Raw genomic sequence first — 27,455 nt, forward strand, 5'->3', positions numbered from 1 at the left:
AACATTGATTTTTTCTGGGAATATTTTTTACTACATTAAGTACGTTTATTGATGTAGCAATGTTTGCAATTCATGATATTTGCAATTTTAAAATGTTTATTTTTTTAACACTATAGAGTAGTTATTATAACAATGTACAGTGGAACCCTTAATACATATACAAGTCGCCAATATTGATAGCATACCGTCAGTAAAATGTTACTCGTTATTGGCAAACAATATTAAATCTTCAGAAAGAGAGAGAGAGAGAGAGATTCAGCGAGAGAGCTCGTAGTAAAGATGAGTAATGATATAGGTGATAAGCTTTATTTTCATATAGATACACATGTATGCCTGTCTCCTTGTTTCCCTGCATGTCTGTGCGTCTGTCTGTCTGTCTGTGTATGTATGTATGTACGTATGTATGTATGTATGTATGTATGTATGTATGTATGTATGTATGAGATTACCTTACCTTTTGTAAAAGATAACGGCGATAATTACTCCAAGGATTATAACACATATCCCAGCTGTAACTCCTGCTGCCAAACCCACGACACTTGATTCAGGCTGTATATACGTCTCTTTTGCTTAAAGAGGTAATGTGCTTACAGAATTAACAGAGATAACAAAATCTTGGCAACAATGTATTCTTCTGAGAAAATGTCGTGCTACGTATGAACATAAGCATATACCATATTATTTTTGCAGATCATTTGTTCTCTTATTTGTCAAAGAAATAAGCAAATATCCCATAATATTGATTTGTACAAACGTAAGTATATAAATACAGTTGAGCTAAGTTGTACACATTTTGCTACATATGTTATTGTTTACTCTTCCAAACTAAAGAGCAACCCTCCTTTGTAAAACAATCAAAGGTAAGTACTGCTGTCTGTAAATATAACAAGCAATATAAATAAAAACCGTCAGGAGACTAACGTATTTCAAACAGTGTCATGACAACTAACTAAGATCGTTTAAATTTAACTTTTGAATAATCTTTGCAAACAGTCGGTAGAAGTAATATGATCATGCTGAAAAGATGCGACATATTCAATCACATTTCCTAGTTTACAAATCTAGAACTCTGTAGAAATGTTCATGCCCATGTGAAGATATGTTAATTAATTTTACTGCTTCTAGGCATTACATGTTTCGCTTCGATATACCTTTTGTTAAATATCCTTTCTAAGAGACCTATCATACGATGTTAAAAACACAAATTAATTGTATATTGGCATTTGCCTATTATTGCTACCAGTTTTTCTACCGTTATAAAATTAATCCACAAGAACACAGAGACATTTGTATGGCTGTATAAAGATTTGCTTAATACGTATGAAATCAATATATGTAAGGCGTAGTGGAAACAATGCTTCGCGATTAACTGTTCAATACATGTGCATTTATTTTAATCAGTATGTTCGTACTTCAAAATGCTAGTTTACTTTGAATTGTAAAGGTGAATTATAGTACTGTCAATAATTTAGTGCGGATAATCACAAAACACATCAGAACATACACGTTAATGCGCTGATATCGCGCTAAGTCCTATTAAGAAATATGGTAATTTAATCTGCTAGACAGTAATATGATTATAGCCAGTATTTTGAAATTAAACTAACATGAAAGTGTAGTGTATAGTTTTACCTACTGGATGAAATGCATCCTTATTCACAGTTTCAGACAAATACCATCCTAAAAATTAAATAAACCTAAACAACTAAACCCCATAACAAAAACAAAGCATTCCTACAAAACGAAGCAGTCACTTTCACTCAAAAATTGAAATATAGAAAACATGTGTTCTGTTTTTACGGACTGTAAGAGCACGTGTCATGTCTACCGATCACATTATGACAATTATTATTTATTTTGCAATGAAATTTATCCATCTATGAGGTTTACGCTGGCATCGAGGTTATTTTGTGATTTGCTGTGATTTGTTGCTGTACGAGTTTAGAAATAAATTAACACATCTTCTACCAGACATCTACATTGAATTGATACATGCGTTGAACTCTTCATCCAAATTATGCTTATATTTGATTAATTATACTTGGAGGAAGAAAAACGTAAGTGCATTATACCGGTTTTCCTTCGTGTATTTATAAATGGATGAACATTATCGAATGTTCAATGAACTTTAAACCCCAAAATATGTGATAACATTATGAGCGGATTAGTGCATCATGTAATATTTCTCTGAATGAACAAATTGATAGTGTCATAAGAAGCAGCTTTAAACATCATTTTTAAGAATAGGATGGAGAATATGTATGGTTTATTGTGAATATACGCACATGAGCTTATACTGATATTAGCGAGATTCATTAACCCTCTTGCATATTTACAGTCATATGCCTTAATCTTGAAGCAATGATGAAAACCGTGAATAAACGCGAATATATATGTACATTAATTTTACAATAACATATTAGCCAGGAGCCAATTTGACCTTATATGTTAAAATAATGTCACAAAGTATGTCTTGTAGTATATCTACTAAAGCAATGTTAAACCGTGTCGTAATGATACATTAACATTGCAATGAAACTTAATCATCAGCAATAGGAATTTATTCGCAGGGCAACCATTAAACTGGCTAAAACTAGAATTTACATATACGGATCTATAAGGTAGGAACGTCCATTTGTAGACAAAGGGAGAGAGATTTTTTAAAAGAAGGCTTCAGTGAGAATAACTACGATACATTCAAATCACTGAATGTCTAACAGACGATATAGATATAAATCTACCATGCCTCTCTGGACAACGGCAAGATGCATTACTCTTATACATACATATCGTAGGAATGTTGATTGATTTAAATTGTCTGGCCCATTCACACTCACAATATATAAATACAATTAGCCCGTGACTTTGGTTGGGAACTGATATTCATCACGAGTGGAACAGAGTGTTTGATTTTAACAATTTATTATTTATTTAGATTTATGGCTCAACAAACCCATTTATGTGCCGAGACGTGAACTGTATGTTTAAACAAACACTATTTGCAAAAGTAAAGCTAGTTACTATTTTCCAGATTCATCTGAATTTCTTTATAATTGAGTTGGTTTGGTTCGCTATAAATTTAAATAGCTCTGATGTATTTTTCCCAGATAATTTAGTAAATTTAACATATTAATATATTGTTTGGGCAGCTATGCAGGTATGTTTCATATTTTCTTTAACCCTCTTAATGTTTAATTTAATAAATAACAAATAACGTTTTCATGTTTTATATTTCTTGTTCATATAATACAATATTACTTTGTCAGTAGTTCATGTCTACAATGATATGTATTTAAGTTCAATTGTAAAGGACATGAAGGGAAAACACAGATATTAACAAATTAACGAAATGAAAATATAACCTAGAACAAAATGTACGTCTAGAAGTGAAACATTCTGTAATAATCAGTGTTATGCAATCGCAATGAAAACGTATTTAATAGTGGACACCAACCTGAAATTGAATTAAAATAGGCTATATAAATGTGGTGTCTGTTCCACTTGAGGGAGCACATATATCTCACTGGATAATATATGTAGAGCAAATGTCGTTACGAGCTTCATCAAATCACCTTTAGGCGCATGACCAGAAGTCAGATTTGGCATAATCAGTACGAAGTGCGGCCTGCATTATCCATACTGACTAGTCTATGAGTTGGAATGCCGTGAATTATTAAACTCATCCAGTCTATTTTCTAGTATGATATTATGCCAGATGATAAAGAACTTCAGCCGTTTTCTATATGGAAAAAAATGTAGTGTTTCTTATGCACATGTGTCTGTAAACGAGTGTGTTTTGAACATATTCATTAACTTATTATGCTTTATAAATACAGCTTCTGCTTCATTCAGACTTGTATTTTATTCAAATCTGTTTATATTTAGCTTGGCTATGATTATTGCTAGGTTGTACAATAATTTCATACTGCATAGTTTTCCACTTGAATGTTTCCATGTTTATATACGAAACACATAATTTATATTGAATATGAAGTCGCACAAAATTTATCACGCGGGGTCTGTACAAATCAAAAAGTAAAGTGATCCATCGTATGAACCACGGATGTGATCATTCAAGGAAAACGTGATCGCATGTTAATTCTAGAATTCCGAAATTAGTTGGGATTTTTGTACCCTTTCAATTGTTAGAGAGAAATATATCCATGTACAGCCAGCGTTGCATAGTATAGGTCACATGGTGCGATTGTCTCTACACTAATATTTATATCAGTTATACGACCCAATACTTGCTTTTGATTCTGGAGAGGTAAACATTCAGTCATTAACGAAACCATAGACGGAAATATTACAGTTCCGTCAAGTTCCCAACCCACTCATACAATGATGCATTCGTTTTACAGTTTTACAGTATCACAATTAATAAGTAAAGGGCAAACATACAATCTCCAGGAGCTTTTACTATCTTACTATCTAGTAGGAACTACACAGATATTGTACCAATGATGCAAGTCGAGGGGGAAAAGCTAACGTATTTTGTCTTTGAAAGCGTGATCAGGCATGTAGCATGGTCTCTAAGGGAATTTATAGAATTCCTAAAATATATTAAAGATCAGCAAATGGGGCGAAATATAAGCCAATCCGATTAAATAGCATGCGAATATAGTCTTCTAATGTCACGCTGAATTGTCGGTGACATGAATGAAATTGTCAAATAGTTCACCTGGAATACTACTCCTAAAAGAACTGTATTACCTTTCATAATTTCCTTGTTGAGCCGGAAATTAGCAAAAAGTAATAACCTGATTCAGTTAGTTCTTAGTCATTGTGACCATTTTAGGAAGGGACAGCATTGACCTATTTCTAAAAACGTAAAATATATCATATCATATGGAAGAAATAGCATCAGCTACCCTACGACTACCTCATGTAAACTGAACATAATTTTATGTCTCTTGTATAAAACAAATGTGGAATGGTATAGTGAGCCTAGATTTATTTTAAGCCTGCAAATAATTAACTACAATTGCAATTACATTAGCTTACGGTTTGGTATTTATTGATTCAAACACATTATGAAATGTCCCATTCACCCAAAACGGGTAAAGGGAAAATCAATTATTAGATGGCAGAACAAACGACAAAGCATAAAACAGAAACCAAGTTTGAACAAATTCACATTTATGGTTTGTAATGTTAAAGCAAATTTCATTCACAAAATAACTTAATGGTACTTTATTAATTTGATACTTTCTGTATTTGTACTTCAATTAGCTACCTTGACACTCATATATCGAGTCATTCCATAGGCCGTATTCAGTACACTCAATTTCCGTCGTCGTTTTTGATTCGTATCCAGAGTCGCATTCCATCCGGTACCTAGCATCGAAAGAATCATTTAGGCTCTCAAATCCTATATGCGTAATGTGAGGAACTCCGTGCTGGTTTCTGTACGACGGGAATGGACAGCGAATCACTAGCAAAATGATACAATTGACAGTTACATTACTTTGAGAAAATGAAATCCTGAACAATTTTAGTGTGCAGTGAATGTTTATTTTCTAGGTTAAGCTGTGTACTATCTGTGTTCTTAACATTGGACAAAGTCCCAATTATTGGAATGTGCCACGTACAAGGGAATCTTACCAATATGTTTTGTATGTGCCGTGTAGTTAAGGATTGAATGATACTTCTCGTTCGAGTGCGGATCCATAACATTACGTTCCTGACTACGTGCGCTTATGTTTGTCAGATTTGGATGTAGCTGTGTAAAAATAAAATACAGGTTTTGTAACACACTCAATAGCAGACGAATCGTGCGATTCCAGATAATTTTAACCCATATGCATTATGGTTTGAGAATAGCATTTGCTATTTCATTATTCATAATATTGATGTCAGATTAATATCAGTTTCTGACAGAATAAACTTTCAATCACTCATTTAAATGGTTACTATATCGAGCGCGACATTTAGATAATTAACCCGACTATAGTGTGATATTACTTTATAAAATAAACAATGTCGAATTTGGAACTACCGTGAAATAATAGCGTGCATATTATTGAAGTATATTCCTATTTGTTTTATTCGGCTAGAACAATTTATACAGTTATTATAAAAACATAATTAAAATGTGAGATTTAGTTATTAGTGAGGGTTTCTTGTTATTTGATGTGGTTCCTTTGTATGCAAATATATCGATAATTTAAAAATAATATTGTTTTGAGGATATACTTCGCAAGTTTTGACACTCGTACTGTTTATATGGATTTCAGCAATGTGGGCATAATACATAATCGTTATCAGGTATATTTCGCATATTTTTATTTCAGGTTGTAATACTGAATGCAACTTAAGTTCACTATTTACATTATTTTGATAACTAACGGAGACAAGATTATGAGCATGTTATAGTGTACCAAAATGCTTCCGAAAACAATGTATTCAAACTTTACTAATTCTGGGTCACTGAGAACAAAAATGATGCTTAAAATTGTTGATAGGCTTTACTTTTAAGGATATGATAATGGGTCAGTATATATGCCCGTTGAATTGGAAATGGCGGAGGATGAGTCATTTATAAAGGATAGCGATCTCAATTTAAACCGGAATGACTAAAATACATCGTTTAGTGGATCTATGAATAACTATATGACTGGGTTTGGACAGTACTTGCTCTTTAGGCAAAACAATTAATGGCGTAAAGATAAGTTAATAGTAGTTGCACTTCCCCGTGTATAGATATGTATTATTTCATCTACACTTTTTATAATTCATAAGAGTACTTATGTTTTTCTTAAAACGTATGTATTAACCTATGATAAAAAGAAAGCTTTATCATATGAATCTTTCATTTCTGTTGTGTAAGGTGTTACGTATATCTGATTTAATTCATGCTTATTTTTAATTTAATTGTTTGTCAGTTTTAAATTTGTTATTCTATTATAATAATAATTTTTCACTGGATATGATTTTTTTCTTCAGAATATTGGTTGATCTGAGTCATTTTTTCATAAACACCAGGTGTTGACCTTGAAGCTGACCTTGATTCAAAATTACTAAACAAAGTTATATTTTTTTAAAAATGATTGGTTGTTGTCATGGTTATGATGATACTACGTAGGTTAAGAAGTAAACACTTTTTTATTTTTATTCTGGGAATAAAATCATTGGTCTAATCATAGCCATTTTCTATGTACGTGATATAAACACGATCACGTGACCCTATTCTGATTTCGCAACTTGGGTGAATTTCGAAACGGCGTCTTATGATATAGCATAACCTTTGTTTTAGAGAGAGATATCTCAGTTTCGGGTTTTCTACACTGATGTCAAGTTAATTTGTAGTAGCCAGATCTTGAGCTACAACTTTCTTCAGATCATTTGGATTTCAAAAGGATTAATTCTTCATTCTCTGGAAATATTTTGAGGAGTGCTCACACATATATTTTGGAACGACATTGCTTACGAATTTAATTTGGATTTCCATCACCGGAGTGCCATTCATTTCTATTTATACAAGGAAATATAGATAACCACAGTACTGACTACAACGAACATCATTGTCATCCATCTTGTATTTTCCATAAGGATTCGAACTTGAAATTATTAAATCATGTATTACTAGGACTTTTGCAATTTAATTCGTAGTGTGTTGTTTTCACTCTTGATGTGTTACTGTGTATTCGAGCCTGAACACGTGACAGTATGATCATAACAAGTATCAAAGGAACGTCAAGAAATGTTAGTACCGCAGGAGTTTAATATTTATTAAATTGCCAAAGAATTGTATAAATCCCTATTTTATTAAATACCTTTCCTCTGATTTCACTTTTTTGTGTAGAACGATATCCGTGGGTGATTTACGTATGTTGTACAATATTTCGAAACAGTAAAGTTCGGGTCAACCTATGGCGCACGTGGGTAGGTCTTTCGACGGGAAAACCGAAAATCTCCAGCGCACAGACGATGTATGACTGCATCGTCTGTGTATAAATACCTCACCGTAAGGATACAGTCTTCACACTACGGAACGTATTGCCAGTGAGCTGTCTACCTAATGCCTTGCACATCTTCGGCTATAGAGGTATGTGAGTTTTTTGTTAATTTCTTGTCTATATGTTATAACTATTTTACTGCCTATTTTATTTTTATATATGTTCTATGTAGTCTCGGCCTATGCAGTATAATACAAACATTCTCAATTATTGTTTGTGACTTAGCAAGATATTTATTTTAGCAATATCAAAATGCGTTTTTAGTACCGTATGATTCTTATCTGGCACAGGTAGGTTCACTACTAAACCAGTTTATTGATTTGTAATTATTGTGCCGATAATGTAATCTGTATAGATTACCGTATATAACGTGATTACGTTTTATTGTATATGCTCGTGTCATGCATATTACACGGTGTCAGGTTTATTTTCAGCTGATCCGAGTTGACGTTTTACCAGCTGTAGAGCTAACCATATAGGTTGACCATAGCAGCTGTAATGCTTAACCATTGCAGCCGCAGAGCTAAGTGAAGAATGTTGCTGGTCGAGCGTGATTCGGGCGTTGTTAACCGATTGATGGGCGCTGATTGACTGATTGACCAAGGAATTAAATGGTGGTCGGTGACTACCTGGAATATGTACTGATTGATTGACCAGTGTAACTAGTTGCCATGCGTGCTGGTGTTAGATTGTGTAACTCCATAAATGTAATATTTTATTTGAGTAAAATACCTCATTGTTCCCTATTTGACTGAATTCACTTTTACTATTCGAATATATCTCATTTTTAGTCGAGTGAAAGGTAGTTATCATTCATCATTTTCATTGTACTCTGTAAGGTCATGTAAATGTATTTCAGTTTGTATCATTATTAGGTTCGTGCGAATTATGTTAATTCTTCCAATAGTTGGATGTTATACACGCGCGTATTAATCATAATTATTTTGTCATTTAAGTAATTCATCATTAAACATTGTATTTGAATCACTATCAAAAGTGTTCTGTTATAAATCCGAAATCCAACCCGGTTATCTTTTTACATAACTTATATAGATTATATAGGAGTTATCTTCTTATATAAATTATATAGATTATATACGATACTCTTATATGAACAATATATTCTATTGCGGAATGGCTATCCAAGAATATATATATATATATATATATATATATATATATATATATATATATATATATATATATATATATATATATATGTGTGTGTGTGTGTGTGTGTGTGTGTGTGTGTGTGTGTGTGTGTATTAAAGTTGGCATATTTGTACATAATGCAATTCAATGTGGTATACACTGACATTCTTTTACGCTCGTATTTTGCGCATCCTAGAAAAATACTTCCTTCCTTGCCTGTCGGATTTTGTAAACTTGGGAATCCAGGAACGCTGGACTAGTGTATACTGACTAACATGAAATAATTAACAGACATATGGCACAGTTATAACTAGGATTTTTACAATCAAACGCTCAATAAGCATGTGCATGTCTATCGATGTTGACTTAACACAACTAACGTAATGTAAAGAACGGACACGTCGGACTTTCTAATTTACAACTGCAGTTTTATGGAAGTCTTTGGAAATTTGGGTAAACTTATGACTTCAAGCGGCAATCGCTCCAGGGTTTGACACCGCTTGGTCAAGAAAATACAATTGTCTTGTAAAAAGAACATTTCTGGTGGCACGGTTGCAATTGTAATGAAAACCAAGCGAATGCACCAAGTCTTTAAAAAATACAACGAACAGTGGCGAAAAAGAGACCAACGAAAGGGAGACTATAAGAAGATAAAATGTACAGAAAATTCCAAGCCGGTACGTTATCTAAACGAATAACCTGGACTGTTCACGTAATGTCTTGTTAATGGAGTGGAGCTCGCTTTGCTAGGAGACACAGGCGCTGTTGTTTATATTATCATCAAGAGGCGGTATGAAGCACTTAGACATCGAGACCCATAACTCAGCACTGTAGATAGCCAACAAACCAAAATTGAAACTTATGGCCAGGCTGAAATTTTAGATTGCTTATTAAGGTGTCAGAAGACGATATGTTTTCGTTTTAGCTGACATTAGGCCCAACGGAATAAATGAGTTAGATTGTTTTACATCTGCATATGTGAGACATTATTATTACACAGTGTACACTGCAAATGCAGAGAAAAAAGCTCCCATGCTACTTTGTGGATTTTGGGGGCTTTCATCGTATGACCTTGGCTGGAAACATCATTGTCCTGGCAGAGAAGGAGGTTAACACGCGAGGATGGATGGCCATTGCTAGTTGTGGGAAGCTAGCTACCAAGTCATTGTTTAGACATAAAACGAACATCCTTATTGCGCCAGCCGTCATTAAGACATGGGCGGAACGGCCCCAATACGGTTGCTAAACCCGCCTGAAGAGGTGGTAAAGTTGGAGGCTGGTGTATTTTTTTGCTGATGTCAGTGCAGCTATATCGCACAAAATGTCGACCGTTCCAGAGAGGATTCGAACAGCAGTCTACCGTTATATTTGTCTGAATTATTTGAGATATCAAGCTTCCATTTGACTCCTGATCAAGCAGCTGCCCTAAGTAAACAATTAAGTGCATTTTGCACAGTGTTTGCTATATATGATGACTTGGGCGGAGCAAACCTTATCAAGGACGCTGTCAAGACGGGGAATACCGCGCCAATTCCAGTTACACCCATAATAGTACCGTTCCAGTTCCGACATGAAATTGACATACAAGTAAACGAAATGCTGAAAAGTGGATTATATAACCACTGGGCTGCCCCAGTGGTATTACTGGCAAAAACGGTTGGAATAAGAGGATTTGAGTGCACTACAGGGCTCTAAATGTCGTTACGATACTAGTCTCGATACACTGTCTGGCATGAACTAGTTCTCGGCTTTAGATGTGATGTCATGGTACTGGCAAGTATCAATTGAGCAGACTAATCAGCATAAGAAAACGTCTGTAACGAGACGGGAACCCTATCAATTTAAGATCATGTCGTTCGGTTTATGCACCAGGGACCTTTGAGCAACTGATGGAAGCCGTCCTAGCCGGTTTGCAATATGAAGTTGCCTTATTTATATCGATAACCTGATAGTGATTGGAAGCATGTTTGATCAGTTGCTTGAAAAACAAGAACGGGTGCTTACCTGTCTGCTAGGAACAGGCCTAAAATTAAAACCCACCAAAGGTATACTCTGTGCGCGAGCAGTTCGGTATCATGGTCATGCTATTTCAGTGGCCGGAGTTGTCACTGATCTTGAGAAAGTAGCTGTTGTTATTAAATGTCCCACTCCAAAATAAGTTACCGCAGTGGGGAGTTTCCTTGGATTTTGTAGTTGTTATCGGCGGTACGTATGACACATTGCTTAAATTGCGGCTCCCTTACACAGCAAACGAGAAATAACCCTCTTTTCCGCTGCACAGAAGAACATAGGCGGCATTCAAACAAAAAACTTCGCAAACAGTTTGCCTCTGATCCAGTGTTGGCCGTACCGGACTTAAATCGCTTGTTTATACTGGACACAGATGCGAGTGGCGAAGCCATCGGAACTGTCCTGTCCCAGAACTTAAATGGGAGAGAAAGAGTAGGAGCTTACGCTAGTCGGTGTCTGGACAGGACAGACTAGTGCTGAAAATAGTAACAGTGAATTATAGTGTCACTCATCGTGACCTGTTGGCCGTCGTACATTGTATTAGCTATTTTAAGACCTAAATTTATGGCAGAATTATCAAAGTACGTACTGATCACAGTAGCTTGTGGTGGCTCATGAGCTTCAAAGAGTCCGAGGGACAGTTGCTGGCTGGAGCCGTTGTTAACATGTTATATACGTAGGGTCCCTAATTATAGCGCATAAGGTTCAGGGACGCAAAGCTAAATTAGCGTAGACGCATTCAAAGCAGTCATTCTTTATTTGTTTTCTTATGTTCCCCAAACAAATAATAAGAGTACAGTCTCATTTGCATACTAAATACAGTATGACAAATGCTTACCGACAATGTCAAATCTACAAAAGTATTTCACCTGAAAACCATTGCTAGCAGGAATAATTCTTATATGGCATAAAATCTTTTACTTGTCATAATATTAAGGGACCAATAAAATAAACACAATGATCAATATTATTATGGCAATCATTGATGCAAATTGTGAAACACCAAATATAAGAATTGCTAACATACCAGAACAATTTCCAAGAGTTCCATCCCATTGACCAAATTCGTTGCAGCGGACCAGATCGTTTCCAGTAAGATTGTATCCCTTTCGACACTTTATCGATATTGTTGCGTTGTAACTCGAATTTCCGTTGATATCCGACTGATATAAAAGCTCGCCGTTCCTTCTTTCTAGTTTGGTGTCTGTACATCGCACAACTGAAACATAACAGGCAAACATTACATTTAATTTTTTTAAGGAAACGATGTATCAGTGTTTGGAACTTAAACAAAAAGATTGAAGGAAGAATGCCACTAGAATGGACAAAATATAAAGATTGAACTGGTATCGCTTATGATTATATTTTGTTTCTGCATAATGTAATCAAGTACAATAACAGTCGACTTGAAGGCTCTTGACATTTCGTGTCATTTGCACAAAGGGAAATTTGAAGAAAAATGAAATACTGAGCAATGATCATGAATTTGATCGAATGGTTATCTTTAAGTATCATAATATGTAGCTTTTTGTCTACAACAAGTAAAAAGCTCGAGAGTGGAATGGTAAGTGTGATGATAACTTTAAATAACATGTGACATTGAAGATAAGACCATTATGATGTTCGCAAGACCGCTGTTAACTGTCCATAGCCAGATCTCTTCAGGTTATATTCCTATTGACGTTGTGCCCATGCTGTTAAAGTATACTGGATTTTTTCCGATGCACGCGTTGTATACTGGAAAATGTATAATGGTTTGATAAGCGTGTCATATTACGACACCAATATATTGAAGTCATAGCCACAAAATATGTTCAACGTCCAATACAGTCATTTTATGAGTCCATGTGTATGGATATGGCGTTTATACGATAATTTATATATTATAGCATAAAGACATTTATACGATAATTTATATATTATAGCATAAAGACATTAACGGAGGTCGATGGGACAATTTCATGTGACAACCTTTCTGATTTTAGTGATATATTACTGTAACATATATGAAATCATCAATGGTGCTGTTCAGCATTTATTTGAAGAAAAATATACATGTATCAAAGCATTTATCACTATACATGGAACAAAATATGACTCTGAGTTAGAGCAAACGTATTACATATGTTTTCAATTCCAATTATTAAAAGAAAAAAATCATATAAAATATTTCCAGTATTATCTCCCCGGAAGAAAGATATTGTACCGATTGGTTATGCATAACAACGATTATATTTCCCAGCTAGTATAGTATCGTATAAGATGATGTTAAATGATTACATTATAGCCATGTAGCGAAGAATCGAATACTCTCTAAATATATGTCGGTGATTATTGTATAAATAACTACACTAATCAGTGACAGTCAATGACTTGTGATTACCAACATATGTGCTAACAAACAAAATTAAGCAAATTTAAAACGACGAGACCTTGTTGTTCCATATTACTGTACAATTAAAAACAACCAACTTTTCTTTCTTACACATAATATTCGTAATGCAACTGACATGGAAAATCATTCAGTTGTTCATAGATGGCATTTAGCGGTATATATTATGGATAATCTATATTGGTAAGCGTGAAAAAATAATGTTAGTGTCTGTCATGGCTATATTATATATTCTTAGTCGAGAAAACGCACGTAAAGACATGTTTGGGGAAAATCGCATAATACTAGAATAAGCAAAGGAAGAAATAGGTACGAACACAACAGTAAGCTTACAAACGTTGTAATGCATCTACGTGTTAATTTGTACTTCTGTACTGAAATTCGTATGCAAAAGTATTGCGAACGTTCTTTTCATTGGCATTTCTGCGTACGCATAATTTCTGTAGAAGCCTTACTCTGTAAAAATCTGTTTATCATGCGTATAACATAATATACGAATAATAAAAAATAATATTAAGAACTTTATGAATTCTATAAATCCTTGCCCCAAACACCGCTGCCAAGAAACGATAAACAGCTTCTACTCATTGTATTGTCTTAATCTTTAAACTAATGCAATACTTGTATCTAATATTGCCCTTCTTGTCAATGAAACATACCTTTGAATTTAAACCTACATCTTTTCACCCCTACTTATTTAGACTTTCTTCTCAAATGTCGTAACGTTTCTTAAAGATAAAATTATCCATTAACTTAATAAAACAGTAATGTTAAAAAGGGCACTGTTTGTTTTCAGTCTTTAAGTTCAATATAAGTGTGACTTTAGTCACTGGTCTTCATCGAATGTCACTGTTATCTATTTAAATTCCTATATGATGAATGATTTTTAAACTACGATATTGAATGATACAAATGTCCTTGCATTTAATATGAATAATAATTATGATACTGAAGTCATTGTGCCCTATTTATCTTGTATCAGTTTCTATGTCGAGATACATCATAATCACTAGAACTAACCTGTGCCGGTGTGAAAGAATACACTTTATAAAAAAAGTACGCAGATGTATTGGCACCCATACCTCTATTTATATAATTCATATAATGCATTGTCATAATTTTGGATAATTCAATGTAACTGTTATTTTCTTCTAAACGAATTTACTGATATACATTATTGTCATACAAATGAAGGTTTCTAATTGAATAATATATGATCTTGACCTTGACCTTCATTTTCTTATTGTATATTATTCAGAACTTATTATGTTTTCTGCTTGGTCACACTGTCTTCATTTGTTTTGGCAAAGTTACCTTATTTATAAAATCCAGATTATTCTTTACCATATATATTATATACTGTGCTCATTTCTCCTCTCATTTATAAATGAGTCATTAAACCATAGCATATCTCTTGCCAATACTAATATTCAAGTACATAACAAAATTCACGCTATTTTACAATCATTATGTTTTGCATCCGTGTTCTTTTGTCATAACAATCAATATATACGTCAACTGTAAATGTTACTAGTCGATTACCGTATTCCTTTGATTTAAGACAGAGAGATTATCTCATAATTTCTATACTTTGATTAAAATAATTTATATCCTATTTAAATGAAATTTTAACTAAAGCTTGAATGGTGTTAATATGCACATGGTCAAGCATTTAATGTAATTGTATTCGTTGAACGCTGTTGCAGCTGTTACTATTGCTAATGTGAGACATGATTTAATTGATATACTACTGTAGTCCTAATATAAATCTTCGTCAGTTGTCGATCGTTTTAGGTTATGACGAAATTGTAGCCTACGGTGACTTCTCATGGGGCTTCTGAGCCCAAAGCTGTATAAACACGAGATTATTATATGGGCGTGGGACGTCTTCAGACCACAACGTGCTCTAGGTCATCCCATTGGTCAAGACATCTCATGTGATGTCATCATATAACAACTGGATAAGAGTGGAGAACTTTCTAGGGCAGACACGATTTCCATAGAATAAAACGGAGGGCATCTGTATTTATATATGCATGCACGTAGGTCGGATCTTATGGCTACTAAAATCCATTCAAATGAAATAATTCCAACAGTTGATTGTATTGCGCCGGGAGCTTTTTGTCTGTAAGATCATTGATGATTGATGTAAACACCTGTTGGGCGGTCAACACGTATTAAGCGTTTTGTCAAAATTCTAGCTATGAAGCTGCGCCAAATAGTAATCAACATTTCCCTATCGTTCTGCATTTTCGAGGCCTAGCTAAAGTTTCTTCAATATCACTCAGCCATATTTAATCCTCTGCAAATGATTGATCTAATTAAATAAAAAAATGATAATGAATTTGGAAGAATTCATTATAGACCGTCTTTGAAGTAAGTGTGTCTTACAATTACAGTATGTTTGTATAAACCGATTTTCTACGTTTCAGTTGCTTCGAAATGTGGCGGCAGTTTATTTTCACACTGATCAACTTGATTGCCTCCATTACTATGGTTTGTTGTAAGCTTACAATGTGGATAGCTAGCTACTCAATAGCATGAAAATTGTAATTCCAAGGACGGTGAACGTATGCTTATTGTTGCGACATTTATGATCGATTTAATTCAAGTAATGGACCTAATACAGATACTATTATCGTTTATATAGGAGCGTCTCTCCTGATTCTTGACCAACAATAGTACAAACCTGGCCTTGATAAATCAAGTTCCTAAACAGTGCTAAAAATAGTAACAGTGACAACATAATTGCCCATCAATATGCATATTAATTGCACATCAATTGCAGCTAAAAGCAATATGTGAATTTAGTACAACATTAATGCAAATTATATACATCATTCTTCATTACACGGTAAAACACACGTCACCAAATATGTATATATGAACGTAATGTTTACCAAAGATGTTAAAATAAATAAATTATCCTGGTAATGAAAAGCTATGAATGCGACTAAAATAATGTAAATTACAGAAATAATCATATTAATAGAAATATAGATGATGCAAGAGGTGACAAAGGTATTAAACAATCACAAAGATCCACAGGATGAATTTCATTAACTAGCTTGAGAATAGGATGAACGAGTTGGCATCTAATTTTCATTTCTTATCTATCAATTACAACTATATGACTTTCCATAGAGTCACTGTAAAATACATAATCAAGTTCTCCCACTAAGTGATGTCCAAGTTTTGCTTTCTATGAAAGACAGTTTTTCACAAAATGTTTGTTTATTCAGCTTTTCAATTATGTTTATGCGAACATAGTACAAATTCGAATCAATCCAAAATCACAAATATAGCTATCATTTGAAGTGTATATCTGAGCTTGACATTAGTAGTATACGTGTATACGAGCACGTGTATCTAATAAAAATAACCTTATTCAGTGAACCGGATACGTGAACAGACAGAATGTCTAGAAATAATTGAGTGAAGTAACCAACACATCAACTATATGAATCATACAAGAGAATTACCAATGATCCAAGGCGACAAAACTACTACTACTACTGAATTCATCAAAATAGATTGTCCAACATAGTTTCTAACGATACCGTCAATCACTCCGAACCCGGCACTATTATATGACTGTTATCTAAGTGAAGAATATAATGACTATAAAATCAAGTCAACATGTCTGTTAAAAGCATAGAACGCAACCACAATTACAGAAGAATATGAGTTAGAAGTTTAAGTTATATAAATTATGAAAATTGAGAATAGTACTTGCCTGAAAGTTTTAATCTATTACCACAAATCTAAAGAAAAAACTTTCTTTAACAACTAAAGTCCCAAATTCCGAGCGTTGAGGATAAATGCATCCCATATATTATTTTTATAAAATTTTAAATTGCCGCAAGGTTATTGGGCGTTGCTTTTGCAAAGTGTGATTACTGGTAAAACTAGCGATATCTATATTTCATTCTCGTCTGATCAAACTGGTGATTATGATATGGGCAAACATATATCTTGAATGCTTATGAGATGGTGCCTGAGGCCTAGCGTAAAATCTTTAAAACAAAATGTAGAAAGGACACTACACCGAATGCGCATCTGTAAACTAATGATTGTTTAATGTATGGTGTACTGACAAGAATTGTAACACAAATTATGATAATCTTAAACACCTTGTATTAATTGAAGAGATCAAGAATTGTGCTAATAGTCGCTTTCGACGGTAGGCGTTATAGCTAAATATTATTATTTCATTCACATGGTTCTATTTGTAAAATAAGCATCATCTTAACAAGTGTTTGTCAAGAAAAGTTTTCAGTCTCTTTTGAGTACATACAAGTTACAAACTTTCTTGTCTTCGTGGCATCCGTCCATCTAGGGGAGACGATGGTGTAGGTCCAGAGTAGGATTTCGTTTCTCCTTCTTTCTAGCTCTCTTTTCAGCTTGCTTTATGTTTCGGACTTCCTCGGCATTATTAACGTCCTCTCTGCCAGAAGGAACGGTCGTTAGCACAGCTCTCCCAGTCGTTGACATTGTTTTGGGACATCTTCATGTCCTTCCTGCAAACACCTTTGTAGCGTTGACCTGGTTGTCCAGTCGGTCGTGAATCTTCTGCCAACTCCCCATATAACAGGTCCTTGGACATGCGGCCTGGGTCCATTCTCGTGACATGGCCGAGCCAGCGAAGGCGCCTATCGCTGAGAATGGAGAACATGCTGTTCCTTTTAACGCGTTACAGAACCTTCGTGTTAAGGACTTTATCCTGCCACTGGATGTGCAAAATGGACTGCAGGCATCTCAGATGGAATCTGTATGGTTTCCTCTCGTGTCTCGCATATGTGGTCCATGTTTCCCTGCTGTAGAGGAATGAGCGGAGCACACAGGCCTGGTCTACATGCAGTTTGGTCTTTCACTGACGTTAGGTTTGTTACAGCCCCTCTGGTCAAGCCTGGCCATCAATGCTGCTGCCTCGGCGATCCTGTCGTTTACCTCAGAATCAATGGAGAGTAAGCTGGAGATGGTGGACCCGTGGTACGTGAAGTTTTCAACAACTTCCAAGTCTTACACATCGATGGTGAGGGAAGGAGGGGCGCCTGCGTCCTGCACCATGACGTTAGTTATCTTCAAACTGTTGGTCAGTCCAAATTTCTTACAGGCGTGGAGGAAGCGGAATACCAGCTTCTGCAGTTCATCTTCCGTGTGTGATTTCAAGGCTGCATCGTTGGCAAAGAGCATTTCACGGATACGTACCTCTCTGACTTTAGTCTTAGCATGGAGACGAGCGATGTTGAACAGCTTTCCGTCAGCCCTGGTATAGATGTACACTTTCTCCGCTGTAGTCATTGAGGGCGTACAGGCGGAGCATGAATAATATGATGACGAATAGCGTCGGCACAAGGACACAGCCTTGTTTGGCTCCGCTTATGATTGGGAAGGCCTCCGATGTTGCGCCAATGAAGCACACTGTGATGTGCACGTTCTTATGGAACGACACGACGAAATTAAACTGTCGTGTGGGGCAGCCGATCTTCTGCAGGAGGCTGAAGTGTCCACTACTACTAACCATGTCTAACGCCTTCGTCTGATATTTGAGTGGCCGATTGGTCTAAAGCGCTATCTTTACGGATCACTGCCATCTCACCTCTGTCTGTGTGAGTTGGAGTCTCGGATTCGGATAATGTGGGTATGTTAGAAAGCTTGCCAGTAGATTCTCGTGGATCGGTGGTTCTTTCCGGGGTTTTCCCTCGTTCTTCCTCCACCATTAATACCGGCCACTGGGGCTCTGGGTAGACTCGGGAGGCTATGATATGCAAGCTCGCCAAGGCAACCCGAATTTTCGACGATGCTGAGGAGGGAGATGCCCCATAGTTGTTGCATTCGTTATTGTCTACCTTGTTACAAAATGACGATGATGGCATCATGCATGTCCTGTGGGATGAGTCCGTGTTCGCAGCAGAGGCAGAGGTTTATCGTAGGGGCTGTAGCAGTGCTTATTTACCGCTCCTGAGGACTCCAGGCTGAATGTCGTCGCTTCCAGTAGCCTTGCCACATGTAAGGCAGTTGATGGCTTTTACGAGCTCTTCCATGGTGGGAGGTGTGTCTAGTACCTCCATGACTGGCAAGTATGGGATGGCGTACAGGGCAATGTTGTCAGTGACGATGTTTTGGGTTGCATACAGCTCGATATAGTGCTCAATGCATCGCTGTAGTTGTTTCCCCTGGTCTTTGATTACTATGCCCGTCTTGAACGTAATGGGCGTATTATTAGAGGGGGACCTGTCGCCTTATGTATTCCCTCATACATTCATCTTGCATCTCCGGTGAAGGCAGCTGCCTGTATACAGGTGCAAAGATTCAGCCCGTAGGTGTGGACACAGCGGCGGGCGGTCTTCTGGGCGTTGTTCATGGCAGTCCTGAGGGCTTGTAGTGTTCTGGGGCTAAATGCATGCTAAGTGAATATAAACACTTATTTCCAGATATTCCAAAACTAACCAATCACAAATCGTGCACGGCGATGAAATAGTTAATACTTCGCCTGTAAAATATGATTAATCCACTTAAATGAGACCCTATGAAGGAAGAGGCTCGTTATTTGCTGCCAAAAAACCCTGTCGAAACAAATACAAGTGACATGAGTTCACCACATATTCTAGTGCTAAAAATATACATGACGTGTTGTAGCTTTGCTTATAGCAGACAAGTAAATAGCGAGACCAGTTCTTCCTAAAGTTTAACAAAACATCTAGGATAGGAAATTGTGAGGTTTATCTTGATGACGTCATCATATGTAACGATACCTGCAAGGACCATTCTGCGTAAGACTCGGCGAAACAAATTTGACAATCAGCTTGAGTAAAAGTGACTTTTGCGCCGTTATTGTGTTACTGTTTTAGGACATGTATGACACGATCAAGAAACACCTATAGAAGTTAAGGTTCAGGCTAATCCTGAATGCCATGTGACTATTGGTAAACATCAATTGATCAGTTGGTACGGTACAGAATCCACCTCTGTCCGCAACTGATTTGTCCAAATTACTTTCGAAATGATAATGAAAATGATAATGCTATAATGCTTGAAAATAGAACTTCCGGAGGTATAATCGCAACGTTTTTACATATACCTCTAATTTTGTGTACATTTGTCAATGTATGTTTGTAACTTCTACATTCGGCAGTTACAGTTATGTTGTCAATTATGTTCTGAGGTATTGATGAACTTACTTCAATCGCAATAGTAAATTTATGGCAATGCATATTCTGCCCAACAACTAATATATTGGAGAAATAATCAGCATACTAGGACAATGCATCATATATCCACGCAAATCTCGAAAGTCATAAATTGCAATTCAATATATGTATACCGATTGGAGTGTAACCTCTATATCGGACTTGAAGTAAACTATGTTATGTGTGCTAAAACCGCAGTACATATATTTAATGTATAATATACCATGTCTTGTTGGAAACTTTGAATCTTAAAAGGTGATGTATTTCTGGATTAGTGATCACTATATAATGTTGAATCTTAAAAGGTGATATATGGGTAATTTCCCTCACATATATATGGTCATCGTTGACGGTCTCCAGTATTCAAACACTTCATTATCGGTCACTTTTCGTATGACAAAAAGTGTATATCAGCCAAATGTTGCTCACATGCGATTTAACCAGAAACGAAGCAGCTGTTATATTGCACATTTACAATAACAATTGGTGTACGACGAATTTGATACTCAGAAGAGATAACACATTCCAAAGTAAATGTTTCTACACGCTGATCAGTATTTTAGTTTATAGGTGCATTGCACAGTTCATATGTGTGCTCATTTAAAATGTTTAATGTGTACTTATATCATATTGCGAGATACATTTAATAACGTCATGGCTTATATGTTTTCATCTTCTGCAATTCAATAATAAGAGTACAGTCGCATTTGCATACTAACTACAGTAAGAAGAATGCTTGCCGACCACAAAAGGTTGATCGCCTGAAAAATTATTCCTAGAAGGATTAATTATTATAAACACTATTAATTTAAGATGGCATACTTATAAATGCCCATCAAATTTCATGTCTTGATCAATATAAAAATGGCATATAATCACACAAACAACAAAGAATTGCAAAATTACCGAAAAACATTTTCCAAGAGTTCCATCTCATTGACTAAATTCGTTGCAGCGGACCAGATCCGTCCTGGTAAGCATGTAACCCTTTAAACATTTTATCGATACCGTTGTGTCATAAGTCAACTTACCGTTGATGTCCGTCTCATACAATAGTAAGGCGTTAAGTCTTTCTATTATGGTGCATTCATATCGCACAATTGAAACGTTACAAGCGTACATCACTTTCATTTAGTTTGTAAAGGAAACAATGCCTTGTAAAGTAAACAAAACTTATGCAAAATATAATACCAATACAATAAAATAATAGTATAAAAATTGAACTGGTAACGACTCAGATCATAGTTTCCTAATGCATCATATAAATAGTAGTAATACCAAGCGACTTTTAAAAAAAACACTTACATGTACGCCTCATGAACACAGACGGACAATTACAGAAAAATGACAAACTGAGCAATGAATGTGAATTCGATCAAAAGATGATGTTTAAGTTTCATAAGGTTCATTTCTTCATATGAAACAAATTGTAAACTCTAGAGTGGGGTGGAAAGTTTGATGAGAACTTAAAATAGTATATATGACATTGACCTTGTATATTATACCACTAAGACGTTCGCAAAATTGCTTTTAATGATGGCTTAGTAGTATATCAAGTTTCGTCGATTACAAACAATTGCTCTATAATTATATAGCAACAACACAATCGTGACGTTAGGACTGAAGGACGAATAAGGCATGCCGATGCATATAGTATGTACGGCGCATCTTACAAAAAGGAGAGACACGATGCTGAATAAAGAGAAAACACAATAAATATATCTCATTGTCGATAACCAGATCCATTTAGATGATATTCCTCTTAAAGATATATCCATTCTGTTTTTTATTAAGTTGTGTTTTCGATGCAAGCTTCGCATGAAGGAAAACTTATAGGGGTTGGACAATCGTATCGTATTACGAAACCAACGTATTACATTCAGACCCTCCAAAACGTTTACCGCCATATACTGTCTCTTTATGAGTCAATGTTATACAATAGTTTAAAGGTATACGTAATATAAACACACAATCATAAAAGAAGTATATGAGATACTTCCATGTGGCAGCTTTTCTTATTGTAAGTGTAGATTGCTGTAACATAAATTAAATAGTCAATGACGCTGATAAGCTATCATTTGAGAAAATAAGTTTAAATTTTAGTTGTCGTTTTCCATATTCCTTTACTTTAAGATATAGCTGAGACAAAGGGAGAGAGTATCGCACCTTTTGTATTATTTGGATTCACAGGACTTATAACCTTTAACTTAAGTTGTAATGGTAATAATATATACATGCACAAAAATGTAATATAATTGCATTGGTAGGACTCTGTTACTAATGTTGCTTTCGCTATCTGTGAGACAAAATGTAATTGATATATTTTTCGGTTGTCCATCGTGTATTATAAGGACGCAAGTTCTACAGCCATCGAATACTGCGCACTCGGCTAATGAGTCCAAACGTTAGGTGCATATCAAATGATACGCGTTGGGCATAGGATGTCTACACACGAGATGGCCTGGGATACTGACATGCGCCGTTTTTCCGTCATGGCGGTGAGTTGTTGGAGTCGATCATCTTCCACTGGCTCAACAGCATTTGCGATGAGTTTGAGCCATGTAAACCAGTCCTCGGCCAAAATGTCCAGCTCGATCAATTGGAATATACACCATTCCTTGTTAAACAACAGATTTTCATTGGCCTTGTGATTTGAGCGTGCGCCTTGGATGCTGGAGATTCCGCATCTGAACCCAGGCTGAGTAATATGAAATACTTAAAAATGGTACTAACAGATGCCTCGATAGGCGCTCACCATAAAGAAGTTATTCTTAGAACTGGCCGGTCTTGTGTTAGGATAATGTTGCTGGGTAGAACATCTAGCTAAGTGTCGGCATGAGGATGCCCCATTGCTTAACAACACTGTAAACTGCGACATCGCAATTTAATTATCCTGGCACACATTTGAAGACATTGAGCTTCCCAGGTAAAACTAGCTCTCAACATTTTTCGACTGTCTTCGCTCGATCTTGATGGTGGGATGTGGAAGGTTTGTCTAAGGAACTGTATAAAGGAATAACATGGATCCATCAAGACGATACTTGATGTAGACTCCAATGTCTACGTCCTTCACTGCTTTGATTAACACTTGCGTAAAGAAGAGGATGAACTACATCGGTGCGAGCAAACAACCCTGCCTCACTCCAGTCGAGACACAAAGTACTCTTATACTCAAAACTGATCAAGACCTCTCTCCCTCTTTCTCTCTCTCTCTCTCTATGGATACGTACAGACATACACACACACACATATATAAATATATATATATATATATATATATATATATATATATATATATATATATATATATATATATATATATATATATATATATATATATATATATATATATATATATATATGGAGAGAGCCAAATAGAGAGAGAAAGATAATGTCAAAGGTCGCTGAGCTTATTTTTGTGCGTATTACTATTCTTACTGTTTAGTGTACGTATGTTTATCGTTAAGAGTATATAACCAGTTGGTTATGGCATTTCTATGGGAAAATAAAAAAAATAATTTACTTGGTATAATAAATCACTCCCAATTTTCGTGCGTTATTATTCCGAAAGATCTAGGTCATATTTTACCATACGAATGGAGTAACCTATAAATATTCCTTTTACTATACGATACAAGTGCTGCCAATTATTCAGGGTCTTGTTAGATAATTCCATTATACTAGCTTGAGTTTTGTAAGTATTCACACGAGCCCCATCTGATGTCTGAACAAACTCTATGTGACATTGACCATGTAGATCAATCAGATCACTAAGACGTTTGCAAGACTGCTTTTAATGATTGTTTACTAGTATACCTAGTTTCATCCCTTATACCAAGTAGCTCTAAAGTTATATAGCGACCCCACAATTGTGGCGTTAGGGATGAAAGTACAATGGAGACATGCGCACGCATATAGCGTGTACTGCGTTTTTTGCACAAAGTAGTTGAACGATGCCGATAAAACATATACTCTCAAAAGATGTAAAACTATATGTCATTGTCCATAACGATATCTGTTTAGGTTATATTTCTCTTGAAGTATCCATCCTATTTTATCATACAGCAGTGTTTTCGATGCACGCGTCGCATGAAGGAAAACATAACGGATGGATAATCGTTTCGTATTACGACAGCAACATATTGAATTGATACAATCCAAACTGTTTAATCTTCTATACTGTCGCCTTATGAGTCCATGTTATACAATACTTTAAAGATATAGGTAATATAAACACAATATATATAAACGGAAGTAGATCATATATATATATATATATATATATATATATATATATATATATATATATATATATATGTGCGGCAACGTTTCCGATTGTAGCTGTAAACTGCTGTATCCTACATTAAATAGTCATTGTCGCTGATAAGCATTCATTTGAGAAATATGTTTAAAATTTAGTAGTCGATTTCCATATTCCTTTACTTTAAGATAGAATTGAGAGTATCCCACATGTTTTATTAAATTGGATATAAACAACTTACAACTTACTTAGAAACGAACCTGTAATGTAATTTATAATGGTACTATTATGTATATGGTCAAACATGTAATGCAACTGCATTGCTTGGACACTATTGTTACTGCTGCTTTTCCAGACTCTGAGACAGGATTTCCTTAATCTTCTACTGTACTACTATATATTCTTCGGTTGTCCATCGTGCATGATAACGCCGCGTGTTCAGTAGCACACGAACATTACGCACGTGGCTCATGAATCCAAAGTTGCATGCATATAAGGTGTTACGGGTTGGGAACAAGATGGCCTGGTATGTTACAATGCACCATTTTACTGTCATGGATCTGAGTCGTTGGTAACGGTCATCGTTCCATTTGTTCAATATCAAATTACGATGAGTGTGCGCCAGGCAAACTGGTCCTTAGCCGAAACTTCCAGCTCGATGATTTGGATTCAAAATTATTTCATTGTTAAACTTAATGATGTATTTCTTTGGCCTTATGATTCGAGCTTCCTCCTTGGATACGGTAGATTTCGTGTTCTAACCTGGACCGAGTCATAAGAAAGACTTTAAAAAATAGTACTAACAGATGCCTCGCTAAGCGCTCACGATTAAGAATTTATTATCAAGACTGGCCGCAGTTAGGATAATGTTACTGGGTGGGATATCTAACTACGTTCCTGTCGGATGATGCCCCGATGCTGGTCATCAGTATTTAATTGTCCTGGGACTAATCTGAAGAAATTGAGCTTCCCATGTAGATATAGCTCCCCGCATTCTTCGACTGTCTCTACTTGGTCTTGATGGCGGGTTGTGGTAAGTTCGTGTAAGGAACTGGATGAAGGAGTAACATCGATCCATCAAGACGATACTTGATGTAGACTCCAATGTCTACGTCCTTCACTGCATTGATTAACACTTGCGTAAAGAAGAGGTTGAACAGCATCAGTGAGAGCAAATAGCCCTTTCTCACTCCAGTCGAGACACAACATTCTCTAAATACAATAAATCGGTTTAGACCTCTATCCGTCTATCTATATATCTCTGTCAAGTTATATATATATATATATATATATATATATATATATATATATATATATATATATATATATATATATATATATATATATATATATATATATATATATATTGAGAGAGAGAGAGAGAGAGAGAACGCTTGAGTGGTAGAGAAGGTCGCTGGTCTTTGTGTATTGTGCGCATTACTATTATTGTGTATTGACGTATCTAATGTTGTGTATTTAGTTTTGCATCAAATAATTCATTAAATTTGTTTCTGGTAGTATATGTTTATCATTAAGACTATATGACCAATTTCTTACTGCATTTCCAAGGTAAAATATAATCTCGTTTTCTTGGCATAATACTTCACTACCAAATATCGTGCGGTATTATTCCGAAAGAACTCGTTCATATTTTCCCATACAAATGCAGTAACCTATTCCTTTCACTAAATGATGCAACTGCTACCATTTCTTCAGGGCCTGGCTAGATACTTCCATTCGATAGATTGAAAAATTTGAAATTAAGAAAGTTAACTTGTTCCTAAGTTGTGACATTTATAATCTATTTTATTCAGATAAGGAACCGACTGCATAAAGCATTACCCTAAATACGGGATTGCTTCTCCTTCGTCTTGCCTAGCAATAGCCACTATCTGGCTTTCATAAAAAAACAGTTTCTAAACAGTGAATAAAATAATAAGAGTGACATCGCACTTAGCAATCAAAATACATACTTAATGATGTTCTAATGCAGCATAAAGCAGAATATGATGTTAGTACAACGTTCGTGCAAATTAAGTTCATAACATTCTTTATTATGATGAACTCGGTAAAACACACTCAATGAAACATTTTTATATGAAGATTATGTCTGCCAAACATTTTAAATAATATACTTATATTATTAATCAATAACTATGAATCTAACTAAAAGCACGCATAATACAGAAGCAGTCCTATCAACAACAAAAAATGTGAGCTAAAAGTTGACAGCATTCAAGCCAATCACAACGATCCACACGATGCATTTAATTTACTAGCGTAAACTGCTTGAGAATAAAATAAACGATTTTGAATCTAATTTTCTTTCCTTATCTTACAGTTTCAATTATATTACTTTTTGGTATAGTCACTGATTAAAGACATCGATAATGTTCTAACATTAAGTTATCTCAACGTTTTGTTTCTGTGAAGTATATATTTTCACAAATGTTTGAGAAGTTTAGCTTATGAATTATGGGTATGCGAAA

The 27,455-nt window shown here is 35.3% G+C and overlaps 1 protein-coding gene across 1 annotated transcript in view; it reads right to left on the minus strand.

The window, feature by feature from the left end:
• Positions 1-27,455, minus strand: part of LOC149807850 (uncharacterized) — a 209,530-nt gene that overhangs the window by 45,472 nt on the left and 136,603 nt on the right. Inside the window, exons 11-13 of the mRNA XM_089961139.1 lie at positions 12,148-12,339; positions 5,237-5,434; positions 455-569 (exon numbers count right to left, since the gene is read on the minus strand). Coding sequence (XP_089817265.1) covers positions 455-569; positions 5,237-5,434; positions 12,148-12,339 — 505 coding nt within the window. The remainder of the gene's footprint in view (positions 1-454; positions 570-5,236; positions 5,435-12,147; positions 12,340-27,455) is intronic.

This window comes from Sinohyriopsis cumingii, chromosome 1 (genome assembly GCF_028554795.1).
Source record: "Sinohyriopsis cumingii isolate HCF-2022 chromosome 1, ASM2855479v2, whole genome shotgun sequence".
NCBI classification, from domain to species: domain Eukaryota; kingdom Metazoa; phylum Mollusca; class Bivalvia; order Unionida; family Unionidae; genus Sinohyriopsis; species Sinohyriopsis cumingii.